The sequence below is a fragment of the Anolis carolinensis genome, unplaced genomic scaffold, assembly GCF_035594765.1.
Source record: "Anolis carolinensis isolate JA03-04 unplaced genomic scaffold, rAnoCar3.1.pri scaffold_7, whole genome shotgun sequence".
Taxonomy (NCBI): Eukaryota; Metazoa; Chordata; class Lepidosauria; order Squamata; family Dactyloidae; genus Anolis; species Anolis carolinensis.
Window position 1 is genome coordinate 18662861 of NW_026943818.1, and position 24694 is coordinate 18687554.

A 24694-nucleotide genomic window follows, 5' to 3' on the forward strand; every position below is an offset into this window, starting at 1 on the left:
ACAACCTTGGCCCCTGCTATGCACTATAAATCCCACCTTTCCGTGGGGCCCAGGACTGCTGCAACGAGGCGGCTGCTTCGCCCTTGCAAAGAGACTGGTCTCTCCTAAAAATAGCCCTGAGAAATAGCCGGCCTGATCCTAATTGCCAAGGAAGAGGCATGGCGAATTCGAATTCAGCGTAACCGAAGCAGGAGAGAGCAAGAGGAGGAGGCGGAGGGAGGGAGGGAGGGAGGGAGGGAGGCCTACCTTGCTGCAGCTCCCTATGATCATAATCCTACCTCCCTATAAGCCCGGCTGTGGTCCTGCGGAGGGACTACAAGTCCCATTCTCCCCAGCGCAGGAATGTGAGAAGCCACTTGGAGTCTCCTTGTGGAGAGAAAAAGCATAAAGAAACATGATAATAATCTCATATAATAATAGAACAATTAAATGTAGCAATAATAATAATAACAAATGTAGCACTGAATCGCCTTGCTGCTTGCAAGCCTGGCCGCTTTCTACCTTGTGGAATTCTTGGTTGGCCAGGTTGAATAGCAACGAATGGTCTCAGTGCAGCAAGTATGAATGCTGCAATTAGTCACCTTGATTAGCATTCAAAGCCTGGCTGCTTCCTGCCTGGGGGAATCCTTTGTTGGGAGCTGTTAGCTGGCCCTGATTGTTTTCTTTCTGGAATTCCCCTGTTTTCAGAGCGTTGCTCTTTATTTACTGTCCTGATTTTAGAGATTATATTGTTCTATATTATTATACCACAGTAATTTTAGATATATTTATAATCTTATATTATCTGCTTAGAACTGGATTATATGAGGCCCCTTCTACACAGCTGTATAAAATCCTCACTGAACTGGATTATATGGCAGTGTGGACTCAAGATAATCCAGTTCAAAGCAGATACTGTGCATTCTGGGTTATATAGTTGTGTGGAAGGGCCTTGAGTCTATACTGCCATATAATCCAGCTCAAATCATATAATCTGGATTTTATAGGCAGTGTGGAAGAGGCCTAATCCTGAGCTCCATAGTGGCTCACTGGGTTGCTAGGAGATGAAGTGGGCGGGGCCTACCCTTCTAACTGGCAGCTAGGGGAAAAAAACGGCTTTTCCTGGTCCTCTAATTTGGACTTTTATTTTTCTAGGATTTTGGATGACTATGTCTATTGTGGCCAAATTTGGTGTGATTTGGTTCAGTGGTTTATTTGTTTACTCCATAGTAAAATGCACATTATATTTTTATATATATAGATATAACCTTGCAAAGTCATTTGACACAGTGAGTCGGGTGCCCTGACAAATTTGTGAACATCCTGCAGCTCCTCCACGATGACATGATGGCAAAAGTCTTGGACAGAAACGGTTCCCAAAGTGACCCATTTAAGGTGGAATCGGGTGTCAAACAAGGATGTGTTACTGCTCCAACCTTATTTTCCATCTTCATCACTATGATGCTTCATCTTGTTGATGGGAAACTTCCCACCGGAGTGGAAATCATTTATTGGACAGACGGCAAGCTATTGAAAGCCAAAAGCACGGTCACAACAACATCTGTTATAGAACTCCAATATGCCGATGATAACGTAGTCTGCGCAATTCAGAACAAGACCTACAAGCCACTCTAAACTCCTTTGCAGAAGCATACGAGAAGCCAAAATCTCATTGAACATCAAAAAACATCCATAAGTTACCACATCTGTAGTTAGAAACTAGGTAAGACTAAGTAAATTCAGCATCTATTTATTTATTAAATTATTATTATTAAATGTTTCTATGTGTTTATTAAACTTTCTCTACCTCTAATATTGCGGCCCAATCTAATTCCAAAACTCTTCCGATTTTACAATAAACAGAATATTATTAAAGTCCATTTTTGAAGATATTTCCTAGATACATAAATATAGTCCAACCCTTTTTGCCCTTCTCTCTCCTGCAGCTTTGTTTGGCTTCCAATCGATGCGCTCGGTTTTCTCCTGCTCCTGCCTAGGGGATCCATTGCTCTGCGCTCTGCTCGCGATGCCTTTCCGGGCTTTCCACGTTGCTGGGCGCCGCCATTGCACTAGAGGCAGCCATGGAAGTGGAGGCAGTCAAGAAGGAGGGGAAAGCGGGTGAGTGCGGGCAGGGATTGCAAGGCCCAGCATCCGGACACTCACAGACACACCCCTGCCCCCTTCCTCATGGTGCTGGGGCGGATTCTCCATCTTCGGAAGCCTTGGATGGGCATCTTTGGGGAGTGTGTATATTTCTATCAGGCAGAATGGGGTTCGGACTGGATGACCTTTGGGGTTCCCCTTCCAATTCTAATGAATTATGGCCTTCCTTTGAAACTGGTAGGGTTCCCCCTTCTTTTGTGATCCTTGAACAGAGGTTAGATTCTCATCTTTTGGGAGTGTGCGTAATGTTTATTTATTATTATTATTATTATTATTATTATTATTATTTCTATAAGACAGAATGCTGTTTAGACTAGATGTCCTTTGGGGTTCCCTTTCCAATTCTAATGAATTATGGCCTTGCTTTGAAACTGGCATGTTCCCCTTCCTTGTTGATTCTTAAACAGAGGTGGGATGCCCATCTTTTGGAAGTTTGTGTAAAGTTTATTATTATTATTATTATTATTATTATAAAGCAGAATGGGGTTCAGAACAGATGACCTTTGGGGGTCTCCTTCCAACTCTAATGAATTCCCTTTCCAATTCTAATGAATTATTATGATGTAATACAATGTAATAATAATAATACACTATTATAATTGTATATTTATATTACATGCAGTATTAATAATAATATTGCAATATAGTCATATAGTACAATATACCGTAATAATAAATAATACTTCTATAGTGCATATATTGTGCTATACTATGTCCATATAACTTGTAAGCCGCCCTGAGTCCCCTTCGGGGTGAGAAGGGCGGGATATAAATGTCGCTAATAATAATAAATATTGATAATAATATAATAAAGTAATAATAATAATACACTATTATAATTGTATATTTATATTCCATGTAATATTACTAATAATATTGCAATATAGTCGTATAGTACAATATAATAATATATAATGCTTATATAGTGCCTATATTGCGCTATACTAATAATATAATATATTGTTTGTATATATAACTTGTAAGCCGCCCTGAGTCCCCTTCGGGGTGAGAAGAGCGGGATATAAATGTTGCTAATAAATAATAAATAAATAAATTATGGTCTTTCTTTGAAACTGGTAGGGCTCCCCTTTTTTGTGATCCTTGAACAGAGGTTAGATGCCCATCTTTTGGGAGTGTGTGTATTTCTATATGTCGGGACGGGGTTCAGACTAGATGACCTTTGGGGGTCCCTTTTCCAACTCTTTTGGATTATGGCATCTCTTTGGAAATAGCAATGTGTGACTCAGTTCCTGGGGCGGTTTCCCTATTCATCCCAGGGAGCCCCCAGAATGAACTCCCACCCCAAACCTGTCTCCCTTTTCGACGCCTACAGCGACACCCGTCGTCCCCCGCTTTGGGCTGATTCACAAGGCGAGAAGAGTGTGAGCAACGCCATCTGTGTGCTGCTGATGCGAAGGCCTTCTCTTCCTCCTCCTCCTACAAAGCCCAGCATTCTTGTTGGAGGCCCTTGTTGGAGGCTGTGGATGATGTGCTTTGCAATGCAAAACTCCTGCAAAACAATTGCCATTGTCAACATCATCCACCTTTCTGTTAAAATACATCCAGTCCTGAGAGCTGATATTATTATTATTATTATTATTATTATTATTATTATTATTATTATTATTATTATTGAGTCTAAAAATATCTAGCAAGGCGTTCGTCTAGATGGCCTTTGGGCTCCCCTCCAACTTTGAGATTCCATGGGGACTTCTGATCATGTGCAGAGAGCCTTTTCCTCCCATATATTTATTTATTTATTTCCCTCATTTCTATCCCGCCCTTCTCACCCGAAGGGATTCAGGGCGGCTCACAATCTGGCAAAAATTCAATGCCAATATACAATACAAGAAGATAAAACATAAGCAATTAAAACAATTGAATAATAAAATACAATAAATACATTTAAAACCATACAGTATAAAATCCTTGAACCATTTGTCCGCAAAACCTAGATTATTATTATCTTTATTTATACCCTGCTTTTTCTCTGCAAAGAGAGACTCCAAGTGGCTTACATTTAAAGCATTTCAAGGTAGTTTAAAACCTACAGATATACAAACATAATTAAATATAAATGGTATTTTTAAAATATAATCCCTTGATCCCTTGTTGGAGTCTTGGAAGTCCCAATGGCATCCAACTAGATGGCCTTTTGAGTTCCCTTCCCAGCTCTTCCAAGTGACAATCATGACAAAGGGAGGCTCTCTGAGCATGTGCAAAGTGCTTTTTCCTCTCTGTTGGACTCTCTTACTTTAGGGGGGTTAGTTTAGATGCCCTTTGGGTTCCTTTCTAGCTCTGGGAGCCTATGGCGAATAGTGAGGCGGTGATAACAAATCGGGGACTCCTGAGCATGTGCAGAGTGCCTTTTCCTTCCTTCGCAGCCCCTCTCCGGCGCCGGCATGTGGCCCATCAGATCCCAAAGGAGATCCTCTCGGACCCGGACCTGCAGGCGGCCGTGGGGTCTTTGCCCCCCAACTACAACTTCGAGGTCCCCAAAACCGTCTGGCGCCTCCGGCAGAGCCAAGCCAAGCGGGGTGAGTCCTCCACACATGGGATAGGTAGTCCTTGACCTTGGGATATGTAGTCCCTGACTCTCCCGCCCCCTTCTTGCAGTGGCCCTGCAGATGCCTGAAGGCCTCCTGATGTTCGCCTGCACCTTGGCCGACATCCTTGAGAGGTAAGGGCTCTGATGGGAGTTGTAGTCCAACTGGGAAGGGTTAGTTTGGACGCCCTTTTGGCCTCTGATAGGAGTTGTAGTCCAACTGCGAAGGGTTAGTTTGGACACTCTTTTGGCCTCTGATGGGAGTTGTAGTCCAACTGGGAAGGGTTAGTTTGGATGCTCTTTTGGGCTGTGATGAGAGTTGTAGTCCAACCAGGAAGGGTTAGTTTAGATGCCCTTTTGAGCTCTGATGGGAGTTGTAGTCCAACCGGGAAGAGTTAGTTTGGATGCCCTTTTGAGCTCTGATGGGAGTTGTAGTCCATCCAGGAAGGGTTAGTATGGATGCCCTTTTGAGCTCTGATGGGAGTTGTAGTCCAACCGGGAAGGGTTAGTTTGGATGCTCTTTTGGGCTCTGATGGGAGTTGTAGTCCAACCAGAAAAAGTTAGTTTAGATTTAGCTCTTGTGGGGAATAATGGGGGCCTAGGACAAAGCTGGGATCCCCTGAGCATGTGCAGAGTGCCAGGGGGAGCTAGAGAAAGAGATCGGGACCCCCCCTTTCCCCCCAAATATTGCAGACTTTCTGCAAGGAGAGGAGACCCCCCGCCCGCCCTCCCTCTCCTCCCAGCGAGGGGCTCCCTTTCATCTCTGCGACTTCAAAGGCGGCTGATTAGGGCCATCCTTTTATCTGAATGGAACCTGAAGCGTGACTTCCCTCCTCCTCCTTCCTTTCCTTCCTTCCCTCCTTTTCTGAAGCGGCAGAGGGGTGGGGGCTCCCTGTTGCCACGGAGACAAGAGAAGGAAGAGAATAGGCCAAGGATGATGGGAGTCCCGATCCCTCCTTCTTTCCTTCTTCTATCCATCTCATCGTTTCTTTTACTTTCTCTCTTTCTTTCTCTCTCCCACTTTTTCTTTCTTTCTTCGCTTCCATCTTCCTTCGTTCTCCACTCTCCATGCTCAGTGAAGAATGCAACTCCCATCATCCCCTGCATCCAGGCATGATGGGGAAAGTAGTCTAAATATCTCCCTTGTTATTTTGAAAGGTCCTTCCTTCCTTCCTTCCTTCCTTCCTTCCTTCCTTCCTTCCTTCCTTCCTTCCTTCCTTCCTTCCTTCCTTCCTTCCTTCCCTCCCTCTTTCCATCCTTTTTACTTCTTTCTTTGCCTCCTTCCTTCCTTCCTTCCTTCCTTCCTTCCTTCCTTCCTTCCTTCCTTCCTTCCCTCCCTCTTTCCATCCTTTTTACTTCTTTCTTTGCCTCCTTCCTTCCTTCCTTCCTTCCTTCCTTCCTTCCTTCCTTCCTTCCTTCCTTCCTTCCTTCCCTCCCTCCCTCTTTCCATCCTTTTTACTTCTTTCTTTGCCTCCTTCCTTCCTTCCTTCCTTCCTTCCTTCCTTCCTTCCTTCCTTCCTTCCTTCCTTCCTTCCCTCTTTCCATTCTTTTTCCATCCTCCTTCCTTTCCTCCTTCCTTTCCTCCTTCCTTCTTTCTCTGTTCCATCTCCCTTTCTTTCTCTTTCCTTCTTTCCTTCCTCTCTTTCTTTTCTTCTGTCTCCTTCCTTCCTTCTTTCCTGCCTTCCTCTTTTTTATTTCCACATCCTTCTTTCCATTCTTTCCTTTCTTCAATTCTTCCTCTCTCTTTCTTTTCTTCTATATCTTTCCTTCCTTTCTTCCTCTTCTTTTCTTCTATATCATCATCATCATCATCATCATCATTGAATTACTTATTAATCGTCCTCCATCCAAGATGCTCTAGGCGATTTGCAAGATAAAATTTTAAAGGATAAAAATACATACATACAAATATTGATAAAATTAACATAGATCAAAAGCTCTAGTAAAGAGCCAGGGTAAAAGGCCCTAACTATCCTTCCTTCCCTTTTCTCTCCTTCCTTCCCCCATTCTTTTCTTCTATATCCCTTCTTTTATCTCTTTTTTTCCTTCTATTTTCTTCCTTTCTTCTATCTCCTTTTTTCCTCTTCCCTTCCTTCCTTCTTTTTTTCCTTCCTTCCTTCCTTTCTTCCTTCTTTCTTCCTTTCCTTCTTTCCCTCCTTCCTTCTTTCCTTCCTTTTTTATTCGTTCTTTCCTTCCTTCCTTTTTTCCTTCCTTCTTCCTCCTTTTCTCTTCCCATCCTTTCTCTTTCCTTCTTTCTTTCCCCCTTTCTTCCTTTTCTTGTCCTCCTTTCTCCAAATCGATCCAACTTGCCCTTTCCTCCCTAAGGCCTCTTTCTTTCTTTCTTTCTTTCTTTCTTTCTTTCTTTCTTTCTTTCTTTCTTTCCTCCCACAAAACCAGGTCAGGAGGGGAGGGGCTTCTTCTTTCCCTTGCGGACCTCCCCTCCCAAAAAAATTGGGGTCAAGCTGTCTCTGGACTGCGGTGGCTTTCCTTTGGCTGGTCTTGTCTTGAGACTTTTCTCTCCAGTTTAATGTCCTTGGAATCTATAGGGAAGGGGGGACCTCACGTAAGACCCCTCCCCATTGCTGCCTCCCCCTTGTGCCTCTTTCGCACAGGAGCCTGTTCTGCCCCGAGGCCCTTTCCAATCAGCGTTAATGATCTGTTTATCGGGTGACATTTGGCAAAGGAGCCACCGGCACAAGAAGTGCAAAGGGATCCTTATTTGAAGGGGGGGGGGGCTTTAGGGTCTCTTTTTTTGCCTCTTTAGGGGTTCCAAATCCCCCTTTCTGCCTCTTTGAGGTCTTCATTTGCCCCTTTCCTACCTTTCGGGGTCTGCTTTTGCGCCTTTAGGTTTTCCGTTTCCCCCTTTTTCACCCTTTTGCCTCTTTGAGATCTTCATTTACTCCCTTTTCTCCCTCTTGGGGGTTCTCCTATTGCCCTTTTGGAATCTCTTTTAGCTCCCTTTTGCCCCTTTAGAGTTTCCATGTGCCCCTTTTTGCCCCTTTGAGGTCTTAATTTGCCTCTTTGCCCCCTTTTGGGGTCTCCTTTTGTCCCTTTAGGGTTTTGTTTGCCCCTTTTTCCCTCTTTGAGGTCATAATTTGCCCCTTCTCTCTCTCTTGGGTTCTCCTTTTGCCCTGTTGGAGTCTTGTTTAGCCTCCTTTTGTCCCTACGGTTTTGTTTGCCCCTTTGAGGCCTTAACTTGCCCCTTTTCTCCCTCCTGGGGTCTTCTATTGCCCTTTTGAAGTCTTGTTTAGCCCTCTTTTGCCCCTTCAGGGTTCCATCTGCCCCTTTTTTGCCCCTTTGAGGCCTTAACTTGCCCCTTTTCTCCCTCCTGGGGTCTCCTATTGCCCCTTTGAAGTCTTGTTTAGCCCTCTTTTGCCGCTTCAGGGTTCCATTTGCCCCTTTTTTGCCCCTTTGAGGCCTTCACTTGCCCCTTTTCTCCCTCCTGGGGTCTCCCTTTGTCCCACTTTGGCCTTTTCCCTGCCTTTTCGGGATCCGCTTTGATGAGTGGGTGCCTAATCCCTCCGAATTGCAAACAGCTTTCTCCAATTGAAGAGGCGGATTAGCACACTCCAGTTGAATCAGGATGGCATCGCTTCACCCTGGTTGCTCTCCTTGCCTTCTCCTTTTGCAGCCATTTTTTTCAGGGGAGGGGGAGATTTTAGCCTTCATTTCCCCTTCATTTTCATGGCCAAGGCTTTCGGCTCCTCAGGTCACTTGGAGGCAATATTATTTGCCATGGGGAAACTGAGGCAGAAAGCAGTCTTTTGCATTGAGATCATTATAACTGGATATAATATTATTCCCGTTGTGCAGATGGGGAAACTGAGGCCAAAAACAGTCTTTTGCCACTGAGATCATTATAATTAAATATAATATTATTCCCGTTCTGCAGTTGGGGAAACTGAGGCAGAAAGCAGCCCTTTGCCATTGGGATCATTATAATTGGATATAATGTGATTATTATAATATTATAATAATATATAATACTCATATTATACTATACTAATATTATAATATATTGTATATACATATAATATTGATAATTATATTATAGTGTAATACAATATAATAATACACTATTATAATTCTATATACTACATCTAATATTACTAATAATAATGCAATATAGTCATATAGTACAATTTAATATATAATGCTTATATAGTACTTACATTGTGCTATACTAATAATATAATATATTGTATGTATATATAACTTGTAAGCCATTCCGAGTCCCATTCGGGGTGAGAAGGGTGGGATATAAATGTCGCTAATAAATAAATGTTGTTCCCATTTCGCAGATGGGGAAACTGAGGCCAAAAGCAGTCTTTTGCCATTGGGACCATTATAACTGGATATAATATTATTCCCGTTCTGCAGATGGGGAAACTGAGGCCAAAAGCAGTCTTTTGCCATTGAGATCATTATAATTGGATATAATGTTATTCCCATTCCATAGATGGGGAAACTGAGGCCGGAAGCCTATGCAATGCACTCTGCGTATGCTCTTGTCTGCTCTTTTTCCAGATTCACGGGCGCAGAGACTATCATCATGGGGGACGTCACTTACGGGGCTTGTTGCGTGGACGACTTCACCGCCAAGGCCTTGGGGGCCGACTTCTTGGTCCATTATGGACACAGCTGCCTGGGTCAGTGAGCGAGCGGTCAGTCGGTCAGTTCCAATGGACTGCAATTCCCATCATTCCCGGGGAAGGAATGGAAGGAAGGAGAAGAGAGGGAGGGGTTGAAGCGAGAGAGCATCCTTCCCTGCAATTCCTGCATCCCTCCCTTTGGTACCCGGGATCCCGTTGCCATGGAAACAGCGAGGATGTCCCAAATGCTGCTGCGGCTGCTGCTGCTTCTGCATCCCTTTGAAGTCCAACCAGGATGGAATCAGGCTCAAAATAACATTGGGAAAGAATGGGGTTTTTATTTTATTTTATTTAAGGTGGATCCAGAATGGAAAAAGGGGGAACGGGATATTTTTTGTAAACCTCCCCCCCCCCCCCCAAAAAAAAATATTGGATTATATCCCCCATCATCCCCATGTCATTGCTTATGGAAGGAGATGGTGCAAAGGAGTTTTGATGCATTGTTTTGAGAGCAGGAAAGAGACTAGGGGTATATATTATATATATATATATATAATATTACTATATTTTATATATATATATATATAACTATATTATATTACCATCTACAGTATTACTGTATTATTATATTATATATTACTCTATTATATTCTTCTATTCTTATATTTTTTTATTCTATTATTTTTTAAGAAGGGGAAGTTTCAGAGCCAAAAGGGAAAGGAATTCAAGGAGGAGCCCTTGACCCACTTTCCGTGCAGGTGGCGAAGAGAAAAAGGAGGGAGGGAGAGAAAGAGAGAGAGATAGGAACAGAGGGAGGGAAAAGGGGAAGGAATAGCCAGGGAAAGAATGGAGGAGAGAGAGAGAGAGGAGGAGGAGGAACGAGAAGGAAAGAAGAGAGGGAAGAAAGGAACGAATGAGAAGTGAAGGAAGGAATGAATGAAGGGAGGAAGCAAGAAGGAGAGGAGAAAACATATTTATTTACTAGCTTGCGTCCCCGCCATTGCATTGAAAACATCAATGTTTTCATTGTCTAAAAGGCATAAGGTTGTGGGCGAACTACAACTCCCATCATGCCAGGTTGACCCACTCAAACTCCATCAGTACTTAAAATTTGATATTATTTCATTCCCCCCCCCCCAAAAAAAGAGAGACTCAAAGCAGGGCAAATAATAATAATTACTATTATTATTATTTATATGCAACATTTGGTGGCAGACATCCACCTTAGCATTTATTATTATACTAGCTTGGGTACCCGGCATTGCTTGGGTTATGAGAAAAAGTCAGTTTTTGATTGTACCAAACACATAAGGTTGTGGATGAACTACAACTCACATCAGGCCAGGTCAACCCTGAGAAACGCCATCAGTACTTCAAGTTTGTGATGTTGGGCAGGTTTGCTCTGGATGCATCATCGGTGGGGTTCAGTGTGCTCTCTGGCTGTAAGGTGAACTACAACTCCCACTATGGTGAGTCAATCCCCTCAAACCCCTCCAGTAGGCTGAGTTAGTCATGGATGTTCTGTGTGCCAAGTTTCGTCCAGGTCCATTATCAGTGGGTGAACTACAACTCCCAGAAAGGAAGGTCAGTTCCCCCCAATCTCCTCCAGTCATCAAATTTTGGCATATCAGTTATGTGTGTCAAGTTGGGTCCAGATCCATTGGTGTTTGGGTTCACGGTGTTCTCTGGATGTAGGTGAACTACAACTACCGCAAATCAAGGTGAATTTCCACCAAAGACGTCCAGTATTTTTTGCTTGTCATAAGGATTCTGTGTGGCAAATTTGGTCCAATTCCATCTTTGGTGGAGTTCAGGATGCTCATTGATTGCAGGTGAACTATACATCTCGGGAAACTACAACTCCAGAATGTCCATGCCAATTCCCCTCCAAACCCACCAGTATTCAAATTTGGGTATACTGGGTATGCATGGAAGTTTGGTCCAGATCCATCATTGTTTGGGTTCATAGTGTGCTCTGTACGTAGGTCAACTACAACTCCTATAAATCCCTCCAAAGACCTCCAGTATTTTGTGTTGGTCATGGGGGTTCTGTGTGCCAGGTGAGTTCCAGGTCCATTGTTGATGGACTTCAATGTGAACTATAAATCCCAGTACCTACAGCGCCTATAAATCATGGTGAATTGTCCTCAGACCTCTCCCGTTGTCTGGCCTCGAGTATAATGGGACCAAACGTACTCCATGTGGACTAGAAACTTGGATGGAAACATAGTTATTTTTTTCCTTCTTTTCCCCCACATAAACAGTCCCGATCGATGCCACGCGGGGCCTGCAGATGCTGTATGTCTTTGTAGACATCAAGGTGGATACGGGACATTTCGTGGACTCCGTCCGCTTCAACTTTGACCCCGGCTCCAGGCTGGCCCTGGTCAGCACTGTCCAGTTCCTCTCTGCCCTCCAGGTAAAGACCTTATAGGCTCTAATATAATCCTAGAGTTGGGAGGCCATCTGGTGCGGCCCAATTTCTGCCACCAATTGAGGACATTATAATCTATATATATAAAAATGTAATGTTCGTTTTTACTATGGATTAAACAACAAAACCACTGAACCAAATCACACCAAATTTGGCCACAAAAGACATAGTCATCCAAGGTATGTCTTTCAATAAAAAAACCCTAGAAAAATAGTCCAAATTACAGAAGATGAGGAAGAGCCTTTCTCCCCCTAACTGCCAGTTAGAAAGGTAGGCTCTTCTGCCTTTAGGCCCCGCCCCCTTCGTATCCTAGCAATTCCTTCAGCCGAAATGGGGCACAGGGCAGAGTGCACTTAGGCCTCATCCACACTGCCTACAAAATACAGATTATCTAATTTGTACTGGATTATATGCCAGTGTAGACTCAAGGTCTGTCCACACAGCTATATTATCCATTTATAATTTTATATTATCTGCTTTGAATTGGATTATCTTGAGTCCACACTGCCATATAATAGACTTCAGTGTGGATTTTATGCAGCTGTGTAGAAGGGGCCTCATATAATCCACTTTTAAACAGATAATATAAGATTATAAATATAATAGGAAATAATTACTGTGGTGTAATAATACAGAACAATATTGTCTCTAAAACCAGGACAGTAAATAAAGAGCAACATTCTGAAAGCAGGGAAATTGGGAATTCCAGAAAGGAAACAGTCAGGTCCAGCTAACACTTTCCAACCAAGGATTCCCCCAGGCAGGAAGCAGCAACGCGTGGCTGGGCAAAGCTAGTTGGATATAATATTATTCCCATTCTGCAGGTGAGGAAACTGAGGCCGAAAACAATCCTTTGCCATTGAGATCCCTATAGTTGGATATAATATTCCCATTCTGTAGATGGAGAAACCCAGGACATAATCCACACTCTCCCGACAGATGTCCATCTGGACTCAGCTTGAAAACCGTATGTATGTATGTATATAATACATGTCTTCTTCTGCAGGCGTCCGCTCGGGACTTGGCTCCGGAATATTGTGTCCAAATCCCACAAAGCAAGCCTCTGTCACCGGGAGAGATCCTGGGATGCACTGCCCCCCGGTTGCCTAGCAACACCGATGCTATTGTGTGAGTGACAGGTCCCCATCCCAATAGGGGGCCTCTGAGCCAAGTGTAAATAATAGTAGTAGTAGTAATAATAATAATAATACTTTATTTGTATTCCGCCCTACCTCCTTGAGGGAACTCAAAACAATTGTTGGGTACTCTATGTCCCATCAATCAACTCAAGGGAGGGAAGATTGCATTTATTTTATTGTATTTTATTTTATTCCCATTTGGGGAAGACAGATGGAGGCTGCAGCGGATGAGACACCTAATTATTGCCGATAACGGGGGTGCCTAATGGGCTGTGAAAGGGACAAATGGGGAGGAATTAATAATATGAGTTCCTTTCCTTTCATGTGATTGCAACTCCCATAATCCCCTCTCTCGTTGATTTCCCAATGGCAGGTATTTGGGAGACGGCCGTTTTCACTTGGAGTCCATCATGATTGCAAACCCCAGCATCCCCGCTTACAGGTATTTGGGGATTTTCACTCCCATGTTTGTGTGTGGCTTATCATCTATATATATAAAAATGTAATGTGCATAATTCCCATGCAGTAAACAACAAAACCACTGGACCAAATCACACCAAATTTGGCCACAGAAGACAGTCATCCAATCTACGTCTTTCAATTTTAAAAAAACCTAGAAAAATAAAGTCCAAATTACAGAGGATGGGGAAGAGCCGTTCTCCCCCTTGGCTGCCAGTCAGAAGGGTAGGCTCCGCCCCCTTTGGGCTCCACCCCCTTCGTGTCATAGCAACCCCCTCGGCCACAATGGCGCCTGGCGGTCAGGCAGGGTTCACTCTGAACAATACTCTGAAAACGGGAATTCCAGACACAAAACAATCAGAGCTAGCTAACACCTCCCAATGAAAGATTCTGCCAGGGAGGAAGCAACCAGGCTTTGAAGCTGAAAGGCCATTACATGCTAATCATCCTGCCTCCAACAGACAAAAAAAGGAACAACCAGAAATATTGTATATTTACAAGCTTTAGGAAGTAACATATGCTAACTGCCACCAATTTCTCAATAGTTAATTTCCCATACCACCACACTTCGCCACAGCTACCCTTCTGACTGACAGGCAGGGGAGAACGGCTCTTCCTCGTCCTCTGTAATTTTTCTCTAGATTTTTTTGATTGAAAGATGTTGATAGGATAACTGTGTCTTTTGTGGCCAAATTGGGTGTGATTTGGTTCAGTGGTTTTGTTGTTTACTCCGTAGTAAAACAAACATTACATTTTTATATATATAGATTGTGTTTAAAAACAATATGCATTAATTAGGGTGTCTGGTCAAGCTTATTGCACTTCATATCAAGGCCTTTCCTAGGTCCTCCCATGCAAGCGTATGGTATCCTTGGGGCCAAAGTCCTTCATTTCCATAAGCTTAGGTACGATATGCGTTTTTGTTGATTTGCAATGCAGACGTTCAAGGCAACGCAATGGGGAAAAGCCCTCAATTTCGAGAGATGCCAGCCATCCCCGTCGGGCCGAGGTGTGTTTGGGGAGCAGCTGCCATTTAACTCGCTCCGAACGCAAACGTTTTGACAGCTTCCCCGGGGAAATATGCCTCCTTTATGGTTATGGGGCTCCCATTAAATCCCTCCTGGCGGAGAAAGCCATAAAGAGGGCGATGAGGAGGACGAACGACGATGCCTCCATCCCCGATCAGGCCGTTTGTTACTGGGAGGCAGCTTTATGGGACGGAGGGACACAAATCACAAGCGCCAGCCCTCTCTCGTGCGTGCAAGGAGGAGGAGGGAGCACAGTCGCGCGGGTGCTGCTCAGAGTTCGGTTTTGCAAGCAGATAGATAGATAGAAGAGAAGGTGGAAAGATCTGTATAGATCAGGCCTGGGCAGACTTCGGCCCTCCTGGTGTTTGGGAGGTCAACAACCACAATTTCTAACCACCTACCGTGTTCTCATTTGGTCTCAGCCACTGATTGAGATTCTGGGTTTGAGCCTGCCACTTTTGGACTCTTGCTTGCTGAGGCGAAGAAGGCGGGGCCGGGAAGACATCTTTCCACCATGTCTCCTGTATCAATTTAACAATATAATAATATATAATACTCATATTATACTGTACTAATATTATAATATAGTGTATATACATATATTATTGCAATATAGTCATATAGTACAATATCTATATATATAAAAATGTAATGTGCATAATTGGGATCGAGTTAACAACAAAACCCCTGGGCCAAATCACACCAAATTTGGCCACAATACTCATCACTTTCCAAGGAGTGACCTTCCAGCTTCAAAGCCTGGCTGCTTCATACCTAGGCGGCTTCGTTGTTGGCCAGTTTGAATACCATTGAATAGTCTTGCAGCTTCAAAGCCTGGCTGCTTCATGCTTAGGGGACTCCGTTGTTGGCCAGCTTGAATACCATTGAATAGTCTTGCAGTTTCAAAGCCTGGCTGCTTCCTACCTAACGGAATCCTTTCTAGGCCACCTTGAATGCCAGAAAGAAAATCCCACTTAGGACTACACCACAGCAACGCGTGGCCGGGAACAGCTAGTAATAATATATAATGCTTATATAGTGCTTATATTGTGCTATACTAATAATATAATACATTGTATCCATATAACTTGTAAGCCGCCCTGAGTCCAGTTCGGGGTGAGAAGGGTGGGATATAAATGTCGCTAATAATAATAAATATTGATAATAATATTATGATGTAATACAATGTAATAATAATAATAATAATAATCTATTATAATTGTATATTTATATTACATGCAATATTACTAATAATATTGGAATATAGTCGTATAGTACAATATAATAATACATAGTGCTTATATTGTGCTATACTAATAATACATTGTATGTATATATAACTTGTAAACTGCCCTGAGTCCCCTTCAGGGTGAGGAGGGTGAGATATAAATGTCATTAATAAATAATAAATAATGTATATGTTCATTGTGATCCGCCCTGAGAAGGGCAGAATATAAATACTGTAAATCTATATATATATAAATGTAATGTGCGTTTTTCCTATGGAGTAAACAACAAAACCACTGAACCCAATCACACCTAGTTTGGCCACAAAAGACATAGTCATTTAATCTGTGTCTTTCAATTTAAAAAACCAAGAAAATAAAGTCCAGAGGATGAAGAAGAGCCGTTCTCCCCCCCTGGCTGCCAGTCAGAATGGTAGGCCCCGCCCCCTTTAGGCCCTGCCCCCACAATGGCTCCCAGGGGACAAGGAGCCTACAAAATACAGGAAATAACATATACTAACTACCACCAATTCCTCAATACTTTATTTCCCACACTTCGCCAGGAGCAGCTAGTAAATATTAAATAAATGGGATAGATGTGTATGAGCTCTTGAGGGATGGGTGTGTGTTGTGCCTCCGCTCCCTGGGCTGAGAGTGTGTGCCTCCTCCCCACATTGCTCTGCAGGTACGACCCCTACAGCAAGGTCTTCTCCAAGGAGGGCTTCTCCCACCGGCGCATGGCGGACTCCCGGGAGAGGGCCGTGGGCCAGGCCTCCCGGGCCGGGAAGTGGGGCCTGATCCTGGGCTCCTTGGGCCGGCAGGGCTCCCCCGCCATCCTACAGGTACAGACATCCCACCGCCCGTCCGCCTCTTGGCTTGTTTACATCTGTCTTTCCATGTTTGTCTCTTTCTCGCCAAGGCTGCATCGGGGCCCTTCCTTTCGCTCTGGGACATCTACGCTTTCCCCAATCCCATTATGGATTGGCAGGGATCTCCTAGTGTCTGCATTTAGAGAGAGAGACAGAGAGAGAGAGAGAGAGAGAGAGAGAGAGAGAGCGCTGGATGGATGGATAGAAAGATAGATAGGTGGATGGATGGGTGGACAGACGGACGGACAGATAGATAGATAGCTGGATGGACGGATGCATGGATGGACGGACGGACGGACGGATAGATAGATAGCTGGATGGATGGATAGATAATGGATGGATGGATAGATAGATAGATAGATAGATAGATAGCTGGATGGATGGATGGATGGATGGATGGATGGATGGATAATAGATGGATGGATGAATGGATAGATAGATAATAGATAGATGGATGGATAGATAGATAGCTGGATGGATGGATGGGTTGACAGACAGACAGATAGATCGATAGCTGGATGGACGGATGCATCGATGGACGGACGGACGGACGGATAGATGGATAAATAGATAGATAGATAGAGAGAGAGAGAGAGAGATGGATGGACGGATGGACGGAAGCATGGAGGGATGGATGTATAGATAGATAGATGGATGGATGGATGGATGGATGGATGGATGGATGGATGGATGGATGGACGGACAGATGGAAGCATGGATGGATGGATGGATGGATGGATGGATGGATGGACAGATGGAAGCATGGATGGATGGATGGATGGATGGATGGATGGATGGATAGATAGATAGATAGATAGATAGATAGATAGATAGATAGATAGATAGATAGATAGATAGATAGATAGATAGATAGCTGGACAGACAGACAGTGCATTGATACTTGATCAGTATACATAGATAGATGGATAGATATATGCATGCCTTTATGACTAAATAATAGATAGATAGATAGATAGATAGATAGATAGATAGATAGACAGACAGTGCATTGATACTGATCAATATACATAGATAGATGGATAGATATATGCATGCCTTTATGACTAAATGATTGATAGATAGATAGATAGATAGATAGATAGATAGATAGATAGATAGAGATATATACACACACATATATACAGATATACATGTACCTACATATACACATTCACACATACAGTGTTTCCTCGCTACTTCACGGTTCACCTTTTGCTCCCTCGCTGTTTTGCGGGTTTACAATTCATATTCTTCTCCCTCTTTCTTTCCCTCCCTTTGCAGCACCTGGAGTCGGTGTTGGGGTCCCTGGGGCGGCCCTTCCTGCGCGTGCTCCTCTCGGAGATCTTCCCCCAGAAGCTGGGCCTCTTCCCGGAGGTCGAAGCGTGAGTCCCAGTCCCATCATCCCTTCCCTTCTTCCCTCTTATGGGGGTCTTTTCACCCCCACCCACCCTGCCCTCTTTCCGCAGGTGGGTCCAGGTCGCCTGCCCTCGGCTCTCCATTGACTGGGGAGAGGCCTTCCCCAAGCCCCTGCTCACCCCCTACGAGGTATGTACATATTATTATTATTATTGTAGATTATTGTATTCCTAGATTATTATTGTTGTTGTTTATTGATGTATTTAGCTAACAAGCATACAGGCCAATGTACTGAAAAGGATGCTTCTTTCTTTCTCATTGCAAGGCGGCGGTAGCGCTACAGCAGATTGAATGGCAAGAGACGTACCCCATGGACTTCTATGCGGCCCAATCGCTCGGCCCTTGGACCGTCAACCACCACTCCCATCGTCCACAGAAGGCGGCAAAAGAGGTGAGAAGTGTGGCCAACTTTGGGGACGATAAGGCCATCTTCATGAGCATTATTATTTGATACACAAACACGAGTACACAGCAAACAAGATCACTCTGCTGGCTGTTCTATCGGATCAAACATCAGACACTTCACTATGCGATGTATCGGCGAATAATTATACTAGAACCATTGTAACGTATTATAAGTCACTATGATATATATACATTACTTTTATATATACATAACTATAATATTATAATTATATTATAATTATTATAATTATTATTAATGTAGCATATTATATATATATTACTATTATGGTATTAATATTATTATGATAATTATTAATGTAGCATATAATATATATATTACTATTATGGTATTTGAATTATATTATTAGAATTATTAATGTAGCATATTATAAGTCATTAGAGTCTCGCTTATCCAACGTAAACGGGCCAGCAGAATGTTGGATAAGTGAATAGGTTGGATAATAAGGAGAGATTAAGAAAAAACCTATTAAACATCAAAATAGGTTATGATTTTACAAATTATGCACCAAAACATCATGTTATACAACAAATTTGATAGAAAAAGTAGTTCAATATGCAGTAATGCTATGTAGTAATTACTGTATTTACAAATTTAGCACCAAAATATCACGATGTATTGAAAACATTTACTACAAAAATGGCTTGGATAATCCAGAATGTTGGATAAGCAAGTGTTGGATAAGTGAGACTCTACTGTATTACTATTATGGTATTAGACTTATATTATTATAATATAATTATTATTAATGTAGCGTATTATAAGTCATAATATATATATTGCTATTATGGTATTAGACTTATGCTACATTTATTATTATTATTATAATATAATATATTATAATATACACATTACTATTATGGTATTAGAATTATATTATTATAATTATTATTAATGTAGCATATTATAAGTCATTATTATATATATATATTAGTATTGTGTTAGAATCATATTATTATATTATAATTACTAATATTATTGTAGTGTAATATAATAATAGCAATAATAATATTGAAACAAAAGTTTCCTGTTTTTTTCCATTCATTATTCGCAAGGCAACACCGCCCCCTTGTGGCCAATGGCTGCAGTGTGTTTTCATAATTCAGTCAGAACAATATCATTGGGTTGCTGTGAGTTTTCTGGGCTGTCTGGCCATGTTCCAGAAGCATTCTCTCCTGACATTTCACCCACATCTATGGCAGGCATCCTCAGAGGTTGTGCGGGTCTGTTGGAAACTAGGCAAGTGGGGTTTATATACCTGTGGAATGATATATAGAACTCTTGTCTGTTGGAGGCTAGTGCGAATGTTGCAATTAGCATTGAATAGCCTTGGAGCTTCAAAGCCTGGCTGCTTCTTGCCTGGGGGAATCCTTTGTTGGGAGGTGTTAGCTGGCCCTGATTGTTTCCTGCCTGGAATTCCCATTTTCTGAGTGTTGTTTTTTATTTACAGTACTGATTTTAGAGTTGCCTTAAAAAAACAGTCCCATGTTTTAATATATTTTAGTATATTTTTAATATATTTTAGTATATTTTAATATATTTTAATATATTTATAATTTTTTTCAGGTCAAGACAGTCAAGGATGAATGAACGAGCGTCAATAAAAAGCCAGCATAAATAATAAATATAAGTGATTATTTTTTCTATTTTTAATACAGTATTATTGTTTTTTTCTAAATAATAGAAATATTAAATGCACTGGGCGCTGCAATTCTCAAGCGGCGCCGCTAGAGGGGGATAGAGAGCAGGCTTTGGAAACCCAGGCTTGCAGCCGGATGTACGTAAGGACCCGGATGCAAAGCGCAATGGCGGCGCGCAGAGGGGAACTGCGGCTGCTCTGCCTGCACGGGTACCGCCAGGACGCCGCCATCTTCCGGGCTCGGACGGGGGCGCTCCGGAAAGCCCTCCGCGGGCATGCGCAGCTCGAGTTCCTGGACGCGCCTCACTTGGTCACCGCCGGAAGCCAGTCAGGTGGGTCGGAGCGAGAAAGGCCGAGGCGGGCGGGCGGTGACGTTGGCCGTGAGGTGATTTTAGGCCTGGCGTCATGACGCAATGACGTACGAAAAGGAGGGAAAACAGCCTCATGGGAGTGTGGGCTCCGGGCTGTGTGGCGGCGTTCCAGCAGCACTGTCACCTGACGTTTCGCCTGCATTTATGGCAGGCATCCTCAGAGGTTGTGGGGTGTGTTGGAAACTAGGAAAGTGGGGTTTATATATATATATATCTGTGGAATGATATATCGAACTTTTCTCTGAGGCAAGTATGAATGTTGCCATTGGCCAGCTTGATTAGCATTGAATGGCCTCGCAGCTTCAAAGCTGGCCTGGCTGCTCCCTGCCTGGGGGAATCCTTTGTCGGGAAGTGTGTTAGCTGACCCCGATGGTTTCCTGTCTGTGAACACCTCCCAGCAAAGGATCCCCCCAGGCAGGGAGCAGCCAGGCTTTGAAGCTGCAAGGCCATTCAATGCTAATCAAGCTGGCCAGTTGCAACTTATCTCCAACAGACTTACTTCTCGCACCCTGGACAGGTGTGTGTATATATGTATGTATGTGTATGTATATATATATATACCCCATTTGCCTAACAAATCTCACAACCACTGCCATAGATGTGGGCAAAACGTCAGGAGAGAATGCTTTTGGAACCATGTCCAGACACTCACAGTAATCCAGTGATTCTGGCCATGAAAGCCTTTGACAACACATTATTGTTATTATTATTATTATTGTATTATTAAAATGTATATCCCCTAAAGTGGGATCCAAACCTTGCATTATTTATTATTATTATTATTATTAACTAGCTTGGGGACCCGGTGGTGCCCAGGTGATTTTTTTTTTCTCTGTGTCAGGAGCAACCTGAGTTGCTTCTGGAGTGAGAGAATTGGCCGTCTGCAAGGACGTTGCCCAGGGGACGCCCGGATGTTTTGATGTTTTACCATCCTTGTGGGGGGCTTCTCTCATGTCCCTGCATGGAGGTGGAGCTGATAGAGGGAGCTCATCCACGCTCTCCCCGGGCCACCGGAGGCTCCTGTCCAGGTGATTAGAAGAAGGCATTGTTTGTTTTGGGATGTTAGGTCATATCACTGAAGTTTGGTCCAGATCCATTGTTGGCTAGGTTCAGGGCTCTCTGGATGCAGGTGAACTACAACTCCCAAAATCAAGGTCCATTCCCAGTAACCCCTGCAGTACGTTGAGTTGGTCATGGGGCTTCTCTCTGCCAAGTTTGGTCCTGGTCCATTGTTGGTGGGGGTCACAGTATCAGTGAAGGTATTGCAAGTCCCATCAGCTGTAGCACGTGTGGTCCAGATCCATTGTTGGTTGGGTTCAGAGTGCTCTCTGGGTGTAGATCAAGTGAACTATATATCCCAGTGCCTACAACTCCTCTAAATCATGGTGAATTCTCCCCAAACCTCAGTTGCTGATCAATTCCTCTTTTTGCTGTGTGCCATAGGAAAGGGTAGAAAAGAGCTGAGGGAGAGGGAGTGGGCGGGGTCATGCAAATTAAGGAACCAGGTTCCTACAACTTCTCAAAACCATGGTGAATTCTCCCCAAACCTCTTGAGTAAACATTGGAATACTGCTGATTTCTGGGCCTGAATATATTGCACAAGATTTCTCTAGCCTAAAATGATTTTAATATATTGGGTTTATGGTTCCCGTCCCTTGATCAGGTCATGTAAGTGTTATTTATTGCTGTAATTGTATTACAGTATTTTACTTTGCTTAATAATGTGTTATTATGTTGCTATGTAATGTTTGTGTTGTTTTTATGATTGGAAACCGCCCTGAGTCCCATCCGGGAGATAGGGCAGTATATAAATAAAGTTTTTATTATTATTATTATTATTATTATTATTATTGTTCAGTTGCTGATCAATTCCTCTGTTTACTGTGTGCCATAGGAAAGGGTAGGAAAGGGTTGAGGGAGAGGCGGTGGGCGGGGTCATGCAAATTAAGGACCGCTGGGATGTCCATTCTGGAGGAACAACAACATCTAGGATGAGGTGGGGGGCAGAATGGTGTTTGGGGAGGACATTGTTGAGTCTCCTTTCTTCGAAGGGATTAAAAGGGGACGATGGGAGCCGCAGTCCTTTCACCAGGGTCGTCTTTGTCGCCTCCTTCTTCCAGGGGAGCCGAGTTCGAGGGGCTGGTGGTTCTCCAACCCTTCCGAAGGCACTTTCAGTGCGCTGGAAGAGTCCGAGTCCTGCTCCGGCCTGGAGGAATCCCTGGAAGCGGTCGCGTCGGCCTTTGTGGAGCGGGGCCCCTTCTCGGGGATGATGGGCTTCAGCCAAGGGGCGGCCCTGGTGGGCATCCTCTGCGCCCTCTGCCAGCAGGGCGACCCCCGCTTTCCCTTCCGCTTCGCCCTCCTCGTGTCCGGCTTCCAGAGCAAAGCGAAGCCCCACCATGTCTACTACGACGCCCCCATCGCAGTGCCCAGCATCCACATCTTCGGGGAGAACGACCAGGTCATCCCAGCCGCCATGAGCAGGGAGCTGGCCGCCCGCTTCGAGGGGCCCCGGACCCTCCTCCACCCCGGGGGACACTTCGTCCCGGCCGCTGGACCCCAGAGGAAGGAATACGTGGCCTTCCTCGACCAGTTCGGCCACGCGGAAGGGGACGATGGGACCTCCACTTGATGAGAAGGGAGCACACCCAAGACCCCAGGATTGACAGACACATTTGGGAAGAGTAAACATGTTGCCGTTTGTTTTGCAAAACTAAGCCTCTTAACGTGCAAAGATCTCTGGATCTAATTGCAACCTGAGCATGTGCAGAGGTTCCAGGATAATAAGTAAATATTATTATTTATCATTTCCTGACCATAATGTCACTCTGTGTCCCAGGGTAATATTATTATTATTATTATTATTATTATTGTGTTGTCGAAGGCTTTCATGGCCGGGATCACAGGGTTGTTGTATGTATTCCGGGCTGTATGGCCATGTTCCAGAAGAATTCTCTCCTGACGTTTTGCCCACATCTATGGCAGGCATCCTCAGAGGTTGTGAGGCATGGAGAAACTAGGCAAGGAAGGTTAATATATAATTATTATTATTATTGCTATTATTATTTTATTGTATGACACAGCAAACAAGATAGACATGCTGGATTTCATATCACAAAATCACAAGTCGAACACTTCCCAAGTGTCTAGGACTGTGTGCTGTATTTTCGGATGATGCGCGCAGATCCCAGTCGGGAGGCCTTTTGCAGTTGGCAGGTCGTAATTTTGTCAATGTCTATTGTTTCCCAGTGCCGGCTGAGATCTTTTGGCACGGCACCCAATGCGCCAATCACCACCGGGACCACCTTCACTGGTTTCTGCCAGAGTCTTTGAAGTTCAATCTTGAGATCCTGATAGCAGCTGAGTTTTTCCTGTTGTTTTTCATCAATGTAACTGTCACCTGGGATTATTATTATTATTATTTACCAATATTTAATTAATAAATATTATTTATATTTACGAATATTCAATATTAATATTTTATTTACTAATATTTAATTAGTAAATGTTAGCAATTGTTGTTTTATTTACGAATATTCAATATTAATATTATTTTATTATTTACTCATATTTAATCAGTACATATTGATTAGTAATTATTTACTGTTTGCTAATATTCAATGTTATTTATTTACCCATATTTAATTTGTAAATATTAATTAGTAATTATTACTTTATTATGTACTAATATTACTTTATTTACTAATATTTAATTAGTGAATATTGATAATTAGTAATTATTTTATTATTTGCTAATGTTTATTATTATTAATTTTATTATTTACTCATATTTAATTAGTAAATTAAATGTTGAGTCAGGTTATAAGTCAGGAGAATAAGTATATATTCTTATTGGTAGTAATAATAATCATTTCCTGAGCATGGGTGAAGATCCATACTCCTACAAGCATGTGCAAAGTTCCCAGGGTCTAACACCAACCTCTGAGCATGGGCAAAGGTCCAAGAATATAATAATCTTTTGGGAAGACGTGTTAGCTTGCGCCAATAGAATAGGGTCAGACTAGATGGCCTTTGGTGGGTCCCTCCTAACTTTACAGCACTATGACTTTGATAAAGAGTTGTTTGGTTCCAATGGGGTTGGACTAGATGACCTTTAGGAGCCCCCTCCCTGCAATCCTGCCATTCCGGGCTATGCGTTGTCGTGTTCTTTCCGCCGCTTTTGCGTCCGCCGGACCAACCATGGCTGTAGACTGTTACCAAACCCACGTCCGCACAGTAACAATCTAAAGCCACGGTTGCCCTGGAGACGGTTGCCGTGGAGACGTTGAGCCTGCATCCGACGATGGACGCCATGGCGACGAGGAAAGGCATCCAAAGAAGCAGCAGCAGCATCACGGGGAGATGGGCAAACAGGACCCATCATCCCCCAAACACCAAAGAATAATCCTATAT

At 43.2% G+C, this 24694-nt stretch overlaps 2 protein-coding genes and 1 long non-coding RNA gene across 5 annotated transcripts in view; 2 read left to right on the forward strand and 1 right to left on the reverse strand.

Moving 5' to 3' along the window:
- Positions 1-1713: 1713 nt before the first annotated feature.
- The window catches only part of LOC134293213 (uncharacterized), a 28924-nt gene continuing 5943 nt past the window's right edge, over positions 1714-24694 (reverse strand). Inside the window, exons 3-4 of the long non-coding RNA XR_010000226.1 lie at positions 9258-14860; positions 1714-3652 (exon numbers count right to left, since the gene is read on the reverse strand). This is a non-coding gene — a long non-coding RNA (uncharacterized LOC134293213). The remainder of the gene's footprint in view (positions 3653-9257; positions 14861-24694) is intronic.
- On the forward strand, positions 1966-19927 carry dph1 (diphthamide biosynthesis 1). 2 transcript variants are annotated; one of them, XM_062960044.1, is made up of 12 exons: positions 1966-2097; positions 4527-4679; positions 4759-4822; positions 9215-9336; positions 11544-11698; positions 12720-12841; positions 13226-13294; positions 16251-16407; positions 17716-17816; positions 17901-17979; positions 18116-18241; positions 19841-19927. In XM_062960044.1, the coding sequence occupies exons 1-12, from the start codon at positions 2061-2063 to the stop codon at positions 19862-19864; spliced, it is 1209 nt and encodes a 402-aa protein (XP_062816114.1). In that variant the 5' UTR covers positions 1966-2060; the 3' UTR covers positions 19865-19927. The 2 variants fall into 2 exon arrangements, with proteins under 2 accessions (XP_062816114.1, XP_062816115.1); XM_062960045.1 differs by lacking the exons at positions 4759-4822; positions 11544-11698.
- ovca2 (OVCA2 serine hydrolase domain containing) lies at positions 20004-23740 on the forward strand. Of its 2 annotated transcripts, none has more exons than XM_062960047.1 (2): positions 20004-20245; positions 22405-23740. In XM_062960047.1, the coding sequence occupies exons 1-2, from the start codon at positions 20050-20052 to the stop codon at positions 22911-22913; spliced, it is 705 nt and encodes a 234-aa protein (XP_062816117.1). In that variant the 5' UTR covers positions 20004-20049; the 3' UTR covers positions 22914-23740. The 2 variants fall into 2 exon arrangements, with proteins under 2 accessions (XP_062816117.1, XP_062816118.1); XM_062960048.1 differs by lacking the exon at positions 20004-20245 and adding an exon at positions 20320-21312.